The following is a 20435-nucleotide window of genomic DNA, read 5'->3' on the forward strand; positions in this document are numbered from 1 at the left end:
AAGTAGGGTGCCTTACTAATGAGGTTCCTATATTTCCAATGAAGTTAGGGCATTATAACATGCGTCTTTCTGTGGCAATTATGCCACAAACTCAAACCATCAATGAGTATATTTATTTAATCCATTTACAGGCATTTCTATAGCTCTTACCAACACATCTAACAAACTTCCTTTTCATGCTGATTTTTCTAAAGCTAGAATCAGGAATTAGCTCTGGAACTGTTTGTTCCAACACAAATAACAAATAGGAAGGCTATTTATTGGTAACAGTCATATAACGGTCATCCAGTCCTGAATTCCCTGCTTAGCTAAAACTCCTCTTGGAATCAACAGGTGATTTGGCTATGAAAGCCATGAAAGCTAATGCTGAAATAACTACTTTCTGTGAAACCTATCTGCTCTCTTAGCATTCATCCTACCAAAATCATTATTATTTAAAATCAGTCATATTAAAACACAGCCACAACTGTTATTCTTAACAGTAACTAACAATCTGCAATAGGATAAGATCCTGATCCAGCAAAGCACTTGAGTATGTGGTTAAATATAAACATGTGAGTAGTCTCATTGAAGTCAGTTAGAGGATCCCAATTCAGCAAAGCACTTAAGAATGCACTTAACTTTAAGCACATGCTTGAGTCTCTTTTGGAGTCAACAGGGCTTAAGCCTATACTTAGGTTTTTGCTGAATGGAGTCCACAGTGCTTTGTTAGATCGGGTCCTAAATCAGGAGTACCTTCAATGAAGTCCCAACTTTTGAAGTAAGACTAGAATTAGAGTTGATCATGTCAAAAATGAAATATGCATCAGTTAAAGTGTTACACAGTTCCCTCCCCACCCCCCAAAAAAGAAGCATAAATGACTTTTTGTCACTTAATCCAACAAAAGACACAATACGAGCATTATTAGCTAATCATCGGCAACATTTAGTTCCTTAACTGATGCTCGTCAATCTGCCTTTCGCACGTGAGCCATCTGCTCCAGGTAAAGGAAAAGCTGGAAAGGAATTACATACTAACTTTTTCTAAAGATCTTGCTTTTAGAAACCAATGCTTGTACTCAGTGACACTGACTAACTTTTCACTATGTATTAAATAACACAGGCAGTTTTATGTATTCTCTTCACACATTACATACCACGCCTGAAAACCAGGAATTCATACTCCATCAGCACAGTACTCACTTGTCTCATTTGTTCTAAAAAAAAAAAAAAAATGTCCCTGGCAATATCGTGCTTAAATTTAATGTACCTCACCCAAGCTGCTTGTTCATTGTGACTGTGATCCTCTCAGATGACAAGAAAAGGGCATTCAAAGAACTGGCAACCATGGGTCTCTTAGGAATGGGGATTCCTTATGGCTTATGAGCTGTAGTGACTGGGAAATTAATGAAAGGAACTACTTTTTAAGAACAACAAGGTGGCACCTTAAAGACTAACAGATTTATTTGGGCATAAGCTTTTGTAAGTAAAAAAACCACACTTCTTCAGATGCATCCTTGTTTTTGTGGATACAGACTAACACGGCTACCCCTGATACTTTTTAAGAAGGATCTGGTGAGTGTTTGCACTGACTGGTCTGATAAAGCATCCCACTAAGTAATGTTTTCCACATTGATGAAGGGGAGATAGCTCATGATAAGATAGGAAGTCTAGAAATGTCCAAAAGACAGCCTTGTAAAGAAATGAATGAGTAAGGTGTGCAGGGGTAATGAAAATGAAGCAAAGTAAAGGATGTGCTTACACTATATAATATTGTGTGAAAAGCACAGGTTTTGCCTCCTCTCTCTCTTTTAAGCAGGTATACTGAAAAATGTATTCTCAGTGCACAGAAAATAAATGATTAACTGTTGCGGTAACTGGAAACTATTGAGCATACACCCAGGTTATGGATGACTGAAAGATAAAAGATGCCTGAATGCTTGAATTAAAATCATTGATAAAAATGTGGCCAGTCATTTTTCACTTCTCTTTTCCTCTAACACTACCTCCTTCCACCAAATCCTCTAAAGGCATACAAGTCCCTTACTTCTCTCCTTTTAATAACTCCAGATAACCCTCCATCCATGATTAGTTCTACCATAATTGGTTTTTGTCCATACTCTCTTCCACTGATTTGCTATTTGATTCTTCCATTGTGGATTGTGTATGTAAGATAGACCACTAAGGGATCACAGATATAATGATCAATGTCATATACAGCTTCAAAATAACAGGTTTCAAGTCTTCCAGCAGTAGAAATACAATTTTTTAGGATACTTATGACATGATCTCTATGGGGGAGACTTTTAAAGGCACAAAGGGCAGCTAATAAACTAACTTCCATTGACTTTCAAAGGGAGTTGAGAGTCTAGTTGACCTGTGGGCCTTTGAAAATTAGAGTTGAGCAAGATTTTTCAGACTAAATTTTTGTGGTGGAAAACAATGCAGATTCAGCAACACTGAAATGTTTTGTGAATTCATGTTGATTTCACCAAATTATCTCTGTTGTAAAGCAAACAGAAAAAAATCCAAAAAAGTAAAAATGTTTTGTTTTCACATTTTTTAAATGAAAAGTTTCAGTTTTTTGGTTCAAAAGGATTTTTTGTTTCAAAATTTCCTTCAATATTTTAAAAATTTCAAAAAATATTAAAAATGCTCAACATTTAAACATTTTTAAACACACTACACAATTTATTTCAACTTTTTGATTCGCTGAACATTTTAATTTTTGGTTCAACCTGAATCTATTTTTTTCAATATTTCAGACTCACCAGCAAACCAAAAAATCCATTATTCACAAAACTCTATTGAAAAACTCCCTTTGGTTTTCTACAGCACTGTTCTGTGGAAAGCATTAATTATAGCATTAATTGACTGATTTCTTTGAAGCAATTCTTTACAGTAATCAAGGTTGCAGCTAAAGAAAAAAATTTTCACTTCCAAAGTCAAGATCCACCACCCCAAAAATGCTGTCATTGTTCGAAAGGAGAGGCATCAACAATTACACCTGCTGCATCTGCATTTTTCCATCCAAATGGAATTGGCTGTCACCAGGTGTGACATTAGGAAGAAATATTTCTGATCCCAACCTCTTAGAAGTCAATGAAAGAATTCTCATTAACTTCGATCAGGCTATGATTGAACCCTTAGACTCTTCTATTAAAGCTTAGATGTCAAGCAGTGCTAGCGTGATTGAGTACAACAATGGTTATAGCAGATGTAGTAGCAGCACAAGTGTGCTCCTTAGCTCATTTTAATTTGTTGACAGGTTTTTACAAAGTGGTAAACCTGATTTGAAGCTGGATTTTCATGTTTTGTGGAAGAAAGAAAACTGAGCAACAAAGAAAGAGAAAGAAAAAGATCCAGAAAATGGTAAATTAAATTTGTTGTTATTGTTATTAAATACTTTTGGTGTATGAACACATATCCTACCATGTGCTGCCAGACTAACTCTGGCCCTTTGGTATGGTAACTTGGCAGACAGAGAATTCTATAAATCTCCGCAAAGGATGGAGTGTTTCTGACAGCAGTAATTCAATAAGAGAAAAAACCATTGCTTTTTAAAATAACCTGGTTAGCCAGTCCCTTGAAAAATAAGTGACCAAAAGAAATCTCCTCCACATGAGAATGATTGGATTTCATTCTATCAGATTAATGCACAACATGAGCTGTCCCTTTATATTTCATACTGAAGTGCTGGTGAATTTAGGAGATTCACAGTATGCTGTAAGTAAACCTTTTAAGACTTAGCAATAAATGGGTATAATTAAATATTTGAACCATGAAAGCAACTTTTGAACTCTTACATAAAAGATCAATTCTAGTTCGTAGTTCTATAATCTTTTCATTCAGTGTTCCATGTTATGTTCTTACATCTACAGTTCTTTCACACCATTCAGCATTTGTGTTCCATCTTCGATTACAAGGAGGTAACACAGAAATTAACATATCATTCACATATCATATCATATCGTCCAATGTTTACCATAAAAATCAACTGCTAGCATAGGCCCCACTCCAGCAAAGCACTTACATCCATGCTTAAAACTAAGTACGCCCTTAAGTGTGTTGCTGGATCACAGCCTTAAATATTATTCAAGCTGTACTTTTTCTTGATGTAAGTTTTTGTATTTTTCTTCCTTTTTCTAAATTTTTGGCTTCTTTCTTCTTGCTTTATTTCAGCTGCTGACTACTCTTTAGATTAAACTAAATCTAGAGGGATGCTGCCATTCTGTTTAGGCATAGTCCAAAATTTCTGCCTCTGATTTACTTTCATTTAAGGATGTTAAGTTTGGACCAGATCCATAACCAGTAGCTGTCAATGGAACTATGCTGATCTACACCAGTTAAGAATCTGGGCCTTGAGTATGTTCCCTTAAAGTTCTCCTTCAACAATCATTTATTTTAGGGTTCTTATACTACAGTATATCTTATACAGTTAGTATATTCAGATGTACATATTCAAACCTGACTGAGATCATACCAAAATAAAGGGTCTTGATTCTAAGAGCTGCCTACAAGTCAGTGGGAGCTGTGGGTGATAAGCACATGTTGCCATCAAGAACTATGTACAGTGGCTTTATCTTAATACAAAATACATCTACATTATTAAACCACCATATCTATGATTACTGGGGGGTTTAATTCTAGTTGCTGAGGTTACAGGATAATGAATCCAAATAATGCACATATGAATATACATATTAAAAACCATAATGACAAAACTGCATTTCAGAATTTGCTATGATAGCACACATAATACTATGAACATATTTATATTCAAATCTTGATTATATCCATTGTTCTGATACTTCTTTTTAAATTACATACTTTCAAAACAGCAAGAACCCCCCTAAAAACAAACTGAGCCTTTGTTCTGACTAGAGCTGGCTGAATAATACTAATCTAATGTATGTAATTAATTTCACAATTTTTTTCTAATAAAATATTCAATCAATATTTCTTCACATTATTCACCCACCTCAGGATGCTATCCAGCTGTGATTAAAGTTCAATTAAAGTTGGAACAGACTTTTATAGAGTTGGGTGAATAATTCACAAATATTCAGAAATATATAAAAATTGCCAAATCTTCCAAATATTTTTTTGAATAACAGGCATATCCAATGGTGCCTGTACAGCTATATCAGTAGGATGTCTCTTGCAGTGATTGTGGATGGAAGACAACCAAAGGGGAGACTAAAGACTTGGTACACAGACCGGATATCAGCAGAGCTCACAGTGACCAATCTGCATGATAGCTTACAATCATGAGTTTTGGAAGAAGGCTATAAACATTGCCCGAATAGTGAAGTGGTAAGAAAGAAGAAGAAAATGAGCTGAACATCTAGTTATACAGATGAGTGTGATCAAATGAGTATGTTGCAATTTATTCAACTGTATTTAAAGTAGCATTACCTGTGACCCTGATTCAAATAAGCACATGCTTAAATGCTTTGCGAAATCAGGACTTCAAACAGTAACTTGGGAGCTTAATTTTCTCAGTTCCTCAATGCTCTATCTTAAGGAGATGAGAGCAAATCCATATATTTCCAAGGTATCTTAGTGGAACTAACTGTAAGGGGAATACCTTTTTCCTGTTTAGAATCCAAAGGCTCTCTTATATTTGATAACTTTTTAAAGCTTATTTATAATACATTTTTTCTAAATCCATATACCTTATCAATAGGAACCACTTAAATTAACGCAGTGTATTCAATTCGATAGTGTTCTTAGAATTTAAGAGGGCAGAAATTAAACTATGACAAACATTATTGTCTTTTGAAATATTACACAAATTTCAAACTAAACCAGTAGATCATTTCATTAAAATTCTCTGAAATCTTAAGATTTGTGTCTTCATTTTCCAAGCATGTTAAATAGCTAATCTAAAGTAAAAAACACAAAGTTAAAAATCATTACATCTTGTGTAAAACTGGGACAGATAATCTACGGAAAACATGAAAAACCCTTGAATAAAAATTAAAGTAAACAATAAATTATTCTTCAGTGCACATAATTAGCTATATACAGTATAATTTAAAATTGAGTATTGATGACTGCTGATGCTGAGCTTTTAAAATCTCTGACAAACATAAATAAGATACCCCAAGAGAGGATAGCTGATAAACGGTGACATAAAACACAGATTATTTTTTTTCCCTTTCCACCTCCACTTGGGCTACAGATTATGTCAGTTTCTTTGAAAAAATGCACAAAAAGGTAAAAAGTTCAATTCCAAAACCATTTTTCTAAATTTCCAATGGACTTGTACTCCTGGTGTCTCTTTACATGGTCACAAGCAAGGCATGCATGTGATTCCCAGAACCGAGGAAGATGCACTGAGAAGTCTTTCCTCCAGTTAAAGTAGCTAAGGTACAGCTTATTATTTTTGTCAAGCATCAGAAGATACTCTGCTAGCTCTCTTGGGGAGAGGAAATCTTCCACATGAATGAAAGAATCTGCTGGAATATAATTCTCATAGTTTTCTCTGGATGGGCCCAATACAACTGGTACAGATCCAGCCAGAAGAGCATTGTAAAGTTTTTCAGTAATGTAATCTTTGTGGATTGAGTTTTCAAAGGACAGATAAAATTTACAAGTGGAGATAGTTGGAATCAAGTTTTTATCATTCACATAGTCTCCAAATGCTTGCCCATAGGTATGGATTTCAGTATATTTGCTTAGCTCATTATAATACTTGACTCGAGCATGCTCGGGGTTCCAGTTACTTACAACCCAACATACCAACTTCTCTTTGCTCGGCACTTCAAATGCAAAGGGGCTCGTGCTAACCTTCATGAAGCCATAAGGCACTTGAATATCTGAATCACGCCGATAAGTCAGGGTCAGGTTGAACAGGTGTTCAATGCCACTCTTTTGCGGAGTGTGAGTTGGAGACTCCAAGTTCATCCAAATCCACTTCTGGAATGGTGGCCTAGCTTGCTGAGGTAAATTAGTGAGATCCCAGCTGATGTCTCTGTGGTGAATAAGGACGGCATGAGATCGGTTATATAGTGAGCGGTCAATAGTTAGATGGCACCCCTGGATGTTGAACATTGTTTGGCAGGACGTAAGATCAAATGTCTGCCCAAATGGCCAAACCCAGATCAGTATTGTTGTTTCATTAAAATAATCACTTTTGGTAGAAAAGAAGCTCTTCATTTTCAGAACTGAGCTGGCTGATTCTATGGGACCAGAGATCCAGCTGTTTGTTGGTTTGATGTAAATAAGTAAAAATGCCATGAAACAACCCAGCACAATGAAGATAATTAAAAATGGCCGGAAAATTCCTTTGGATGTTGATGTCATAATTTGTTCTGAAAATAAAAACAAGAGGTGTTAATGGTATACGAGTGTTCTATTAAAGCAATCACACATCAAAATGAAAAGCATTTTCAATATCACAAGGCCATAAAACTGTGTGGATTTACCCATGAACTTCCAAAGAATTTTCAATAAAAAGGAAATAACCACACACACATGACAAACAGTGGCACACCATCTTTGCATTTTGAAAGCTAATTTAAATAAACTGAAAGAGTGTTTAGGATTTAGATGCACATGACTACATCATTATAATTTACTCTGCCAACTGTATGCCTTCTAACTTGGTTCTGGATTCCCCTCTTGTTCCCAGGTGAAGAGTACTTAATTTACTACACTCCTTTCTGGGTGTAACATGCTCCCTACCATGTGCTCAGCTGGCTCTGCTGACGGGTATGTGCCAGGGGGTGTGGAACCATGGCTCCATTCACTCCCACTTGGTATAAAGGAAGCGGGAACGACTCTCAAAGGAGAGGTGATCTAGGGTGCAGGTTGAGCAGTTCTGAGGGAGAAACCCAGGCAGGGGCAAGTCTGGGGAGAAGATCTGAGGTAATTTCCATGTTACTTTATTGTTGTTTTCTTTGCTAATAAATCCAACCCCCAGGAAGGGGGTTAGTATGTAAATTATGTTTGAAGAGCAGGTTGAAGAAGATGCCTGCTCCTTAGGACCTTGGAAAGGAGGAGGAAAAGAGGAGCAGCCAGTATTCATGATACCATCCCTTACCGCTCCAGTAGCTTTCCAACTGAAACTCTGATTGGGAGTTAATTCTGCCCTTCCACAGATAGACTCACACAAAGCTATGCATCCTATCAATGACAGCATGGCTCCAGAGTAAGCCCTGCAGCAAAGAAAAAAAACGGAGTGGACTCCAACAGGATCCCTGAAATCCTCACAGCCCTAATCTCTGCATAGTAGTGGCAGATGGAGTCTTTCGAGTCCTTTTTTTTTAAGTGAACCTAGAAGGTAATGTTGGGCCTTTGCTCATCGATGGCTCTCTCATATGAAAATCCATAGGATTCCATTTTGTCTTGCCTCGTGTTTAAGGTGTGACTGTTAAGGTGATTTATGATGAAACATAGTATGCAATATCTTTAGTACATGGATAATGCCTAGTTCTCCATCTTCATATTCTGTGATCTGGTTAGTCCAGCTGAAAAATGTACTCAGTGCAAACAGAGACTAGGGCCTGTATGAGGGCTAGCTGGCTCAGAGTCAGACTAGACAAGATGAAAATCATGCTTGTAGGTTGGGAGAAGCAATTATTGACTGTGGTTATTTCAGTTTCCTTGACTGACAGAAATGTTGCAACTTTGGGATTCTATCAGAATTTGCTTCTAGATGTTTAGGTAACACCAGTGGCCAACAATACATTTTTTTTTTTAATCTGTTACTGGTGGAAGGTTGTGATCTTTTCATTCAAATGTAGTCCATGTGGGTTACACCTGTACTGTGCTAGTCAGAATACGAGTTGCCTACTTGCTTAGCAGCGTTTCCTGAAGAAACTCATTATCTGTGTGGCTCTGTGATCTGTACTGGCTTCCAGTTTGCTTTGGGTTGGGATTCAATGTGCTGGTTTAAATGTACCAAGTCTTAAATGGTGTAGGACCTAGCTACACCTCTTCCTCCTTTTGATAAAGGCTGTTGAGATGAATTGAGGTGCTTGAGTGAACAACAACCTGCTTTAAGGGCATAAGGGGATGTATTGATTAATACAGACCGATGAAAGGGAATGAATAGCATTCATGATTTTTTGTTTTGTTTTGTAACATTCATTAATATTCTTAATGTACATGCCCATTCTCCCTGTGCCCTTCATAGTGTGAAAGGATAGATAGACATGTTTTAGAAATCTATCTACCTAATACATGAATACTCTGTAGAGAGGCAGCTGGAGGTTATGGGGTTGAGTTCAGGGTACCAAAGTAACCTGAGTTCTTTTCCTGACTCTGCCACTGACTGGCTTTATGAACTTGGACAAGTCACTTCATCACTATATCCTTTTCCTTCTGTAAATGGGAATAATAATGCTGATTACTCATCATTTTGAATGAAAATTGAATAAATGCAAAGTTTTGCTACTGTTATTTATTATTATTTCTCAATTTCTTTGTGCTAAAATTGCAGTCTAAGCAAATTACAGACATTATACAACACTAGGGGAAAACCAAAGAAACACCATAATTTCCTCCCCCCACCCCCATTGAGAACCAATACATGTTTTTTCAAGGTGACTTATGGGGTTGCAATGCCAAATACATTATTAATACAAGAGCATAGCTATCTGATAGGAATCTTAAAACAGAAACCTAAAAGGAAATGCCTTATCTTGGTTTGGCAAACATATGTTAACAAGTCACTTACTCAATAAGCATTAACAAAGTTTTATCAATTTCCAGAAGAAAGGAAAAACTACAAGAGAACAATCAAAGTAGCATTCCTCACATGAATGAGAGCGAAGGAGCAAAATCAATTGCACTCTACTATAAGAGTTATTCACAGCTCTAAGAAAATTCAGAATGGTTTACAATGGAAAATGATGTCCAATGATTGTACAAGAACATAAATAACCAAACAGATAAAAACATGACCTAAAAAAAGGACACATAAACAAGAATGAAAACTAGAACATTTTCAAACAAGTATCCTTTAAATCTTTACTACATACTGTAAAACTAGAAGAAGAAAAAAACAACCCAAAATCTATGCTCCAAGGAGAAAACTCTCAGTTGACACCCAAGGGTGGGTAATTTCTTGGAGTGTCTTTTTGTGCGCATAACAAAAGGAAGAGTAAAAGAGCAGGAATTTCCAGCATAACAAGTTGGGAAATATAAAAGCTTAACAAAAGAAGTGTAAAGCACCAAGAAGTGGAAATTTTATATAGGAAAAAAGAAGCTTTTCTGCAACAAACAAGCAGAACATTCATCTACAGGTATGGGTAAGCACTGATAGTATAGTTTAAAATAGTCGGAAAGAAATGCTACAGTAGTTATACACATATACGTACTCTTACAAGGTAAAACAAAGTAGGGTGATTTTGTTTCATTTGATTTTCTTTCTGATTTTCCTTTTCTTCTGACTACATATTATCCGGTGTAACATACATTCAGGTACATCTAAGAACAACTGTCAATATCTCATTAAATGGAAGCTTTTCTACACATACTGTGGTTAATGCACTGCATGTAGAAGATTAACAGAAAATATCACAGATATTATACTTAGTTTCTATGCACATGAAATACTTCCTACGGAAAATTACATTTTAATGTTAAATATTTCCTAATTTATTGGTCTTTCCCCCCCCCAGATTTGTGGGATAACCAATAGATATTAGTGATGTGAAATTCAAATATTCAATTTTCATTTTGGTTATCGGACTTTTACTGTTCTAGAAGTATGTTACTTTCAATATACCACAAAACTGTAATTAATTTATATTGTTCTACTGTTTTCTTAATAGGTTATGTAGAATTACTTACAGTACCTTATAATTGTAATTTGCTAAGTAGTCTTTCTCCCATCTTCAGGGATATATTCCTTTCTTGTTTTTGGTACAACTCCACTGTACTTACGAGGAAGCAGGAAGCATTTAAGAAGAAGGTAGTAGGGGGGAAATTGAATAGTTCTCACTCATTCCTACTGTAGCAGTAGGCTTGGCGGAAGCTGATTTTTTTTTTAAATAATTTCGATAGATAATATCTGTTTATTTTTAAGTTTTTTTATTTTTACCTGTTTAAATTCTCAGTTGTGCAAAATTATGGGTTTAAAGCATTATGTTCAATTTTTATCTCAGACACTGGTGACTGAATGTCACAACAAAACAGTTGCATTTGAAGGGTAGAGTATCCTATCTCCAAGTGAATTTTACCTAAAAATAAAACAGAAACCACTCAGATCAGAATTCTTCAGATCACGGATACACACTTCAGTCCTAAGACAATCTGAAAGTACATCTGTCCAGGCTTCCTTGATGGCAGTAAGTCAGTAATGGAAACTGGAAGATGCAATCAAGATTCAATCAATGCCTCCTTGATCTTGACAATATAAAAGAAACCCATTTCCTTTTTGGAGGCTAAAGTAGAAAATCTTACCGAGAACCTGAAGTTGCTGAGAAATAAGAAAATATCTGGGTGGTGAAATCCTGGTCTCATAGAAGTCAATTGCAAAACTGCCATGGACTTTAATAGGATCAGAATTTTACTCCTGGTACTGAATGCAACTACTGCATTTGTGATTAAAATTCACTTAGAAAGGCAATCCCAAGATAACCAAAGATCATGTGAGAACAAAAAGTGAGAGTACTGGGAGTCTCAGCAGGGGAAGAAGGTAGAAATCCTAAAAAAATGACAGGGAAACTACTGATTCTCCGGATAATTATATGTTCCAGGATTTTGTAGGTTAGAACATAAGAACGGCCCTACTGGGTAAGACCAAAGGTCCATCTAGCCCAGTATTCTGTCTTCCGGCAGTGGCCAGAGCCAGGTGCCCCAGAGGGAATGAACAGAACAGGTAATCATCAAGTGATCCATACCCTGTCACTCATTCCCAGCTCCTGGCAAACAGGCTAGGGACATCATTCCTGCCCATCCTGGGTAATAGCCATTGATGGACATATCCTCCATAAACTTATCTAATTCTTTTTTGAACCCTGTTATGGTCTTGGCCTTCACAACATCCTTTGGCAAGGAGTTCTACAGGTTGACTGTGCGTTGTGTGAAGAAATACTTCCTTTTGTTTGTTTTAAACCTGCTGCCTATTAATTTTATTTGGTGACCCCCTAGTTCTTGTGGTATGAGAAGTAGTAAACAACACTTCCTTATCTACTTTCTCTACACCAGTCATGATTTTACAGACCTCAAATCATATCTCCCCTTAGCCATCTCTTTTCCAAGCTGAAAAGTCCCAGTGTTATTAATCTCTCCTCACACGGAAACCGTTCAATACCCCTAATCGTTTTTGTTGCCCTTTTCTGAACCTTTTCCAATTCCAATATAACTTTTTTGAGATGGGGCGACCACATCTGCACACAGTATTCAAGATGCGGGCGTACCATGGATTTATATAGCGGCAACATGATATTTTCTGTCCTATTTTCTATCCCTTTCTTAATTATTTCCAGCATTCTGTTCACTTTTTTGACTGCTGCTGCACATTGAGTGGATGTTTTCAGAGAACTATCCACAATGACTCCAAGATCTCTTTCTTGAGTGGTAACAGCTAATTTAGACCCCATCATTTTATATGTATAGTTTGGTTTATGCTTTCCAATGTGCATTACTTTCCATTTATCAACATTAAATTTCATCTGCCATTTTGTTGCCCAGTCACCCAGTTTTGAGAGATCCTTATGTAGCTCTTCACAGTCTGCCTAGGTCTTAACCATCTTTAGAAATTTTGTATCATCTGCAAATTTTGCCATCTCACTGTTTACCCCTTTTTCCAGATCATTTATGAATATGTTGAATAGGACTGGTCCCAAAACAGACCTCTGGGGGACACTACTATTTATCTCTCTCCATTCTGAAAACTGACCGTTTATACCTACCCTTTGTTTCCTATTTTTTAACCAGTCACCAATCCATGAGGACACCTTCCCTCTTATCCCATGGCAGCTTACTTTGCATAAGAACCTTTGGTGAGGGACCTTGTCAATGGCTTTCTGAAAATCTAAGTACACTATGTCCACTGGATCCCCTTGGTCCACATGCTTGTTGACCCTCTCAAAGAATTCTAGTAGATTGGTGAGGCATGATTTCCCTTTACTAAAATCATGTTGACTCTTCCTCAACAAATTATGTTCATCTATATGTCTGACCATTATGTTCATCTATATGTCTTTTTTATATTTTCAACCAGTTTGCTCGATACTGAAGTCAGACTTACAGGCTTGTAATTGCCAGGATCACATCTGGAGCCCTTTTTAAAAATTGGCATCACATTAGCTATCCTCCAGTCATTTGGTACAGAAGCTGATTTAAATGATAGGTTACAGACTACAGTTAGTAGTTCTTCAATTTCACATTTGAGTTCCTGCAGAACTCTTGGGTGAATACCATCTGGTCCTGGTGACTTATTGCTGTTTAATTTATCAATTTGTTCCAAAACTTCCTCTAATGATACCTCAATTTGGGACAGTTCCTCAGATCTGTCACCTAAAAAGAATGGCTCAGGTTTGGGAATCTCCCTCATATCCTCAGCTGTGAAGACCGATGCAAAGAATTCATTTAGTTTCTCCACACTGGCCTTATCATCCTTGAGTGCTCCTTTAGCGCCTCGATTGTCCAGTAGCCCCACTGGTTGTTTAGCAGGCTTCCTGCTTTTGATATATTTTTTTAAAAAATTGCTATTACTTTTTGAGTCTTTGGCTAACTGTTCCTCAAATTCTTTTTTGGCCTTCCTAATTGTATTTTTACATTTCATTTGCCAGTGTTTATGCTCCTTTCTATTTTCCTCACTAGGTTTTAACTTCCACTTTTTAAAGGATGCCTTTTGGCCTCTCACTGCTTCTTTTACTTTGTTGTTTAGCCATGGTGACTTTTTTTTGGTTCCCTTACTATGTTTTTAAATTTGGGGTATACATTTAAGTTGTGCCTGTATTATGGTGTCTTTCAAAAGTTTCCATGCAGCTTGCAGAAATTTCACTTTTGGCACTGTACCCTTTAATTTCTGTTTAACTAACCTCCTCATTTTTGTGTAGTTCCCCTTTCTGAAATTAAATGCTACAGTGTTGGGCCGCTGTGGTGTTTTTCCTGCCATGGGGATATTAAATTTAATTATATTATGGTCACTATTACTGGTTGGAAAACCATTCCCAGAGAGTAGTTATCAGTGGTTCACAGTCATGTTGGAAGGGCATAATGAGTGGGGTCCCGCAGAGATCAGTTCTGTATCTGGTTCTGTTTAATATCTTCATGAATGATTTAGATAGCAGCATAGAGAGTACATTTATAAAGTTTGTGGATAATACCAAGATGGGAGGGATTGCAAGTTCTTTGGAGGATAGGATTATAATTCAAAATGATCTGGACAAACTGGAGAAATGGTCCTAGGTAAATAGGATGAAATTTAATAACAACAAATGCAAAACAACTCCACTTAGGAAGGAACAATCAGTTGCATACATACAAAATGGAGAATGACTGCCTAGGAAGGTGTACTGCGGAAAGGGATCTGGGGGTTATAGTGGATCACAAACTAAATATGAGTCAACAGTGTAACACTGTTGCAAAGAAAAGCGAACATCATTCTGGCACGTATTAGCAGGAGTGATGTAAAAAAGACATGAGAAGTAATTCTTCTGCTCTGCTCCACGCTGATTAGGCCTCAACTGGAGTATTGTGTCCAGTTCTGGGTGCCACGTTTCAGGAAAGATGTGGACAAACTGGAGAAAGTCCAGAGAAGAGCAACAAAAATGATTAAAGATCTAGAAAACATGACCTCTGAGGGAAGATTGAAAAAATTGGGTTCATTTAGTCGGGAAAGGAAAAGACTGAGAGGGGACATTATAACAGTTTTCAAGTAAATAACAGGTTGTTATAAGGAGGAGGGAGATTTTTTTTTCTTAACCGCTGAGGATAGGACAAGAAGCAATAGGCTTAAATTGCAACAAAGGAGATTTAGGTTGGACATCAGAAAAAACTTCCTAAGGGTATGTCTTCACTAGCAACATTAAAGCGTTGCTGCAGCACTTTAACATGGCTGTATAGTCGCGGAATAACACTGGGAGAGAGCTCTCCCAGCGCTGTATAAACCCCCATCTCCATGAGGGGAGTAGCTATCAGTGCTGGGAGAGCGGCTCCCAGCACTGGTGCACTGTTTACACTGCGTAGTGATTGTCTGATTTCACCCATATAACTGTTATTGGGGCATTTAGTGCACTGGATGAGGAAAGTAAACAGACACATATTATTATTACAACAATCTGTTCCACCTTGCATTTAGCTGTGATGCTTGGAGTACCTTCCCCAGGACTGAAGAAGAGCTCTGTTTAGTTCAAAAGCATGTCTTACTCACCAACAGAAGTTGGTCCAATTAAACATATTACCACACTCGCCATGTCTCTCTAGATAGATAGATAACACACACTGTTATTAGTACACAGTTTCCACAGATATGTCCATCCATCTTTAAATAACTGGAACAAAAAATGATTAGTTTCAAGTTACTGATGTTTAGTAATACAGCCTCTGGTCACCAATGACTAAAAGTCATACCATTTGATGGCTGCTTCTTGAGATCCTCTGTGTAGGGAGTTGGTGTTCTCAGTCACATATCTAACAGATATACTTTCACATCACCTAAACCAACCGAATAATTCACAGCACACGAGTCCTGTTTGGAGGCTTCCTGGTAATGCCAAGAATTGGTGTATGTACCCAGGAGACAGAAATAACCTGTCACATCTATATTACAGAACAGGATTCAGGTCAGCTAGGGTGCCTGAGGAACCCATAGGCTGTTGTGTATGTTATTTCTGTTCTGTGGACACACATAGGTCTGTTACTTCCAGTGGTGTCAATGTGATACCTGATAAATTACAAGATTCAATAAAAAAGGAGAAAAATATTTACAAATCAGATAATGAACATTTCTAAAAATTGAGTTACTTTGAATTGCTAGTGGTGTAACTAAGTGCAGAAATTATCTTCTAGACTCCCAAGAATCCTGTATTGACTGGAAAATCTAGTTTTTCTGGTATCCTACAGTTCATTTTGAAAAGGCTTCACAGTTTACAGGAAACATTCCTGTGGTAAGGGGCTTTGTTTGCATATAGAGTGAGCATTTATTCACTGTCCATAAACATTTTAACAGAAAGTAGAAGATTACTTAGGATTCCTGGAGTAATCTGTGATCAACAGATATTGTTACTTGACTGGAATTCTACATTAAGTGCATAACAAATGAAACGTGTATGCCTGACAATTTCAAATATATTTTTAGATAGATGACCCTTATTTGCTGATAAAAAATAAAATGAAATAAATTATATTTCAGCCACTCTTGAACCAGCCTATTATAATGAACTGAACAATAAGCATTTCACCAGGAAATCTCTAATAGGATCTCAAAGATTTCAAAAACAGAATAAAATATGCTAATCTCCCAGGTTTATGGAAAGATATTTTAAAATGTCATTTGGTGTGAGTACTTAAGACAGTTTTGCACAGCTGATGAGTTGATTGTATCATTGCTCTAGCTAGACTATTCTTCTCTTGGAGAGACAAGGCGGGTGAGGTAGTATCTTTTATTGGACCAACTTCTGTTGGTGAGAGAGACAAGCTTCCAGTTAACAGAGCTCTTCTTCAGGCCTAGAAAAGGTACTCTGAGCCTCACAGACAAATGCAAGGTGGATCAGATTGTTCAGCATAAGTAATTAGCGCATAAGTAGCATAAGTAGTTAGCACATATTCTAAGGGACCTGGGGGGGCTCTAGTTTTTTTGCCGCCCCAAGCACAGCAGGCAGGCTCCTTTCAGCGGCATGCCTGTGGGAGGTCCGCCGATCCCGTGGCTTCGGCGTACCCGCCGCCAAATAGCTGCCGAATCCACGGGACCGGCGGACCTCCCACAAGCAAGCCGCCAAAGGCTACCTGACTGCCGCCCTCACAGGGACCGGCAGGTCGCCCCTCTGCGGCTTGCCACCCCAGGCACACACTTGGTGCACTGGTGCCTGGAGCTGCCCCTTTAAGGGACCATTCAAAGTATTGGGATATTACATTGCCACTCCCATGGAAGGCTAATTGCTTAAAAGGGATGTTCCCATCCCAGGCAAGTTTGGTATACAATTTAAATTTTGGAATAACAAGATTTACAAACCAGAACAATAGAAATGTTTCCATTACAATTATCTTTAAAAATTCAGTGGAAACAGTTTTGATTAAAAAAAAAAATCCCTGCAGCATCCAGATTGTGGTTCTGTGTTAATGCATGACAACCTGAGAGTGATATTTACTAGAAAGAAGAGGAGTACTTGTGGCACCTTAGAGACTAACAAATTTATTTGAGCATAAGCTTTCGTGGGCTATAGCCCACTTCTTCGGATAGCCCACGAAAGCTTATGCTCAAATAAATTTGTTAGTCTCTAAGGTGCCACAAGTACTCCTGTTCTTTTTGTGGATACAGACTAACGTGGCTGCTACTCTGAAACCTGACATTTACTAGAAAGTCACATAAACAACAGTGAAATTGACTCCCAAGAGGAAAGAAATGCAAAAAGAAGATAAGATTTTTTTTAATTAATTCAGTTTTAAAGTTCTGATGCACTGGGGGTCAAAGTGTTGGTTCTGGCTCTAAATAGGTCTCCGGTATCTTTGATGGCTGCAGGCTGCTTCTGTTCCAGCTACCATTTGGTCCCTTAGAGGACAGGGGAATGGAGAGCATTCCACCACCTACAACTATAGCAGCAGCCACGGTGAGGACCAGGCCTGCTAGCCACTCCCATGCCTGCCTGGATGATAGTAGTTTGGGGCATCAGACCCAAGAAGCTTGCATTCCTCTCCCTTCCCTTCTCTCCAACACTGCATCAGCCACCCCTATCAGCAACAGGACCAGAGAGGAAAACTTCACTTTCCAGCCAACTGATACCTCCATCATGGGACAGCCCGTTCAGTCATTTCCTTTGAGTGCCTCACATACCCTGCTGCCTGCCTCACTACACTTGTTTATAATCCATCTTAATCCACTTTTTCTCTTTCCTCACCACCTCTCACCAACAGAAGTTGGACCAGTAAAAGATATTACCTCACCCACCTGATCTCTCTAAAGACAGTAGAGGTGAGTTTGAGTAATATTTGTTTTGCAAGCCACACATCCACTCCACCATAAAGGATCTCAGCACCTTCACATAATTTGTGTGGCCAATTTCACTTTCACGCACATTGCAGATATGGATACAGTATATACCACATCCACACCCGCACCTGCAGCCTTGAAGTACTGTTGTGTTTTTTCTAACACTGCCAATAGTTAGGCTTGTAAGGATTAGATTTTTAATTGGTAAATGTTGGTAAACATTGATTTAATCACACACACAGAAACTGGTGAAAAATATTTTCACTAATAAAAATAGATATGTATAGATAGGCAAAGTAAGAAAAATACTGCTTAACAACTTATTAGAATTTGATCGAAGGATATTTATTTTGTATATTTTGAGATGTGATATTGACAATTTGTGTTTTAATAGTTATAAATCTTTTTAACTTTTTGAAAACAATATTTACTGACATTAAATAATTATTGTCTGATCTCTCGTGTTCTCTGATCTCCCCATAATTTCCCACAACTGAAAATTTAAATCACTAAAAATTGAAAAAAATGCTTAAATCCCATAATTTTGCACATAGTTTTTGTGAAAATTTAAATAGATAAAAATAAAAAATGCTTAAATGTAAACACTGATATTATACATTGAAATTATAAAAAAAAATTGAATTCTGCTAATCCTACCCGTAGTTCTTATTCAGACAAAACTTCTATTAAAGCTCATTCTTATCTCACGTTTTTTTCACATGGATGTAACTCCATTGATGTCAACAGATTTACTCTAGATTTGTCCCAGTAGTAGTGAGCTCACAACTAGGGCTAATAGATGCAGCTCATTGACAGCACACAACTCTTTAAGGTTGTCCTCCCTCTATTCAGTGACCATAACTTAAAATCTTGCTTCCATTTGTTTCAATCATCTACAGTGTGTTAGGGGTCTGCTCTAGATGATGCTCTGATAATTAGCCTCAGCAGAAGAATGACCGTTAAGATATTAAGATCGATATTCTTCAGACCATTTACAGCCTAATCACAGAAATCTGCTAACTGAGTAATGTAATAAACAAAACCTCAATGTAAACCTCAATGAAACCTAATTGAACATGGCACAATTTTTGCAACAGTTGCACAATGGAAATTCACTTATCAATGGCTAAACGTGCAAGGCTTGGCAAATAAATGATATGGTGAAAGCAATTAATAAGCCTGTTCTTATTGGTTTGTAATGGGGCGGATACCCAAGCTGAACACACTCCAAGGAGAGAGGTGAGGGGACATTTTTGAAGCAGTTTCTTCTAGTAAAAAGAGATACCTCACAGTTGTTAGTGATGATGGCCCTTCTCATATTCCATTGACCCTCTTCTGTTCTTGCAGCTTTGAAAACTATTGTTTAATGCCTACTTGATATGTCCCCCTGCAATAACAATGCTAATTGTTTGTCACCTTGCATCATACATCAAAAGTTATATTTCTATTGTAAATGCAGAGTAACAAACCATTTGAATGTTATTTCACACTTCAAATAACACTCTGTCACTGTCATTTTAGCATCCTAATTATATCAGAGTTGTCTTTTGTGACTCATATATTGCAGACTGCCAATCAAAATGTCTCTGAGGGAAGTAGCACTATGGCAAATCAAAAGACATTACAACATATTTTGCTAACACTGCATTATATAAAACAGTATAGGTGGAATCCTCAGCTGCACCGGAGAAGAACTCTGCACAGCTGAGAGTGGCAGAGAAGTAAAGAGACCCCAGAGATCCAGCTCCCAGTGCAAAGTAGAACAGCCTGAGGATTGCTCTAACTTCCACTGGTTTGTAATAGCCTGGAAGGGCAATTACACTGGTGAGGATTGCCAGAGTACAGTGCACTCCAGCCATTGGCAATCCCCTTACTCTTGGCATGTGGTGATGGAGAAATGACATGGGAAAAGGACCAGGAAAGGCTGCCGTTTCTTCCAGTGCATGTACATGCTCCCTGTACTCATTTAAGGCTACGAATGTGTCACGGAGGTCACGGAATTCGTGACTTCAGAGACATCCATTACATTTTCTGCTTCAGCCCCAGGACTGCGGGGCTGGAGCTGTCAGCCAGTGGGGGTGCCCCAGAGCTCTCAGCTGTGGGGACTCTGCAGCTCCCAATTGGAGCTCCAAGCTGGGCGGGGGGGGGGGGGGGGGGCCCACAGCTCCCAGCCCCAGCAGGCAGTGGGAGGCCCTGCAGCTCCCAGGTGCCTTCCCAGAGCTCCAAGCCGCCAGAGTTCCAAACCGCCAGAGCAGGAGCCTCCGCAGGCCAAGCCACCATGGGCGGCCCCTGGAGTTCCCAGTTGTTGCAGGCAGCAGGCGGCATCATAGCTCCCAGCTTC

At 38.0% G+C, this 20435-nt stretch overlaps 1 protein-coding gene and 1 long non-coding RNA gene across 3 annotated transcripts in view; one reads left to right on the forward strand and one right to left on the reverse strand.

Annotated features, from left to right (window-relative positions):
* Positions 1–3246: 3246 nt before the first annotated feature.
* Positions 3247–10874, reverse strand: FUT9 (fucosyltransferase 9). Its single transcript, XM_054021388.1, has 2 exons — positions 10791–10874; positions 3247–7298 (listed from the first exon to the last, which is right to left on the reverse strand). Exon 2 carries the CDS (start codon positions 7288–7290, stop codon positions 6211–6213), a length of 1080 nt encoding a protein of 359 aa, XP_053877363.1. The 5' UTR covers positions 7291–7298; positions 10791–10874; the 3' UTR covers positions 3247–6210.
* The window catches only part of LOC128833464 (uncharacterized), a 104915-nt gene continuing 94252 nt past the window's right edge, over positions 9773–20435 (forward strand). For both annotated transcript variants that reach the window (XR_008444242.1, XR_008444243.1), the window contains exon 1: positions 9773–10235. This is a non-coding gene — a long non-coding RNA (uncharacterized LOC128833464). The remainder of the gene's footprint in view (positions 10236–20435) is intronic.

The sequence above is a fragment of the Malaclemys terrapin genome, chromosome 3 (genome assembly GCF_027887155.1).
Source record: "Malaclemys terrapin pileata isolate rMalTer1 chromosome 3, rMalTer1.hap1, whole genome shotgun sequence".
NCBI classification, from domain to species: Eukaryota; Metazoa; Chordata; order Testudines; family Emydidae; genus Malaclemys; species Malaclemys terrapin.

What these genes read in the sequence shown, in the direction of transcription:
- FUT9 (XM_054021388.1), bottom strand. Translation starts at nt 7,290, where the DNA reads ATGACATCAACATCCAAAGGAATTTTCCGGCCATTTTTAATTATCTTC.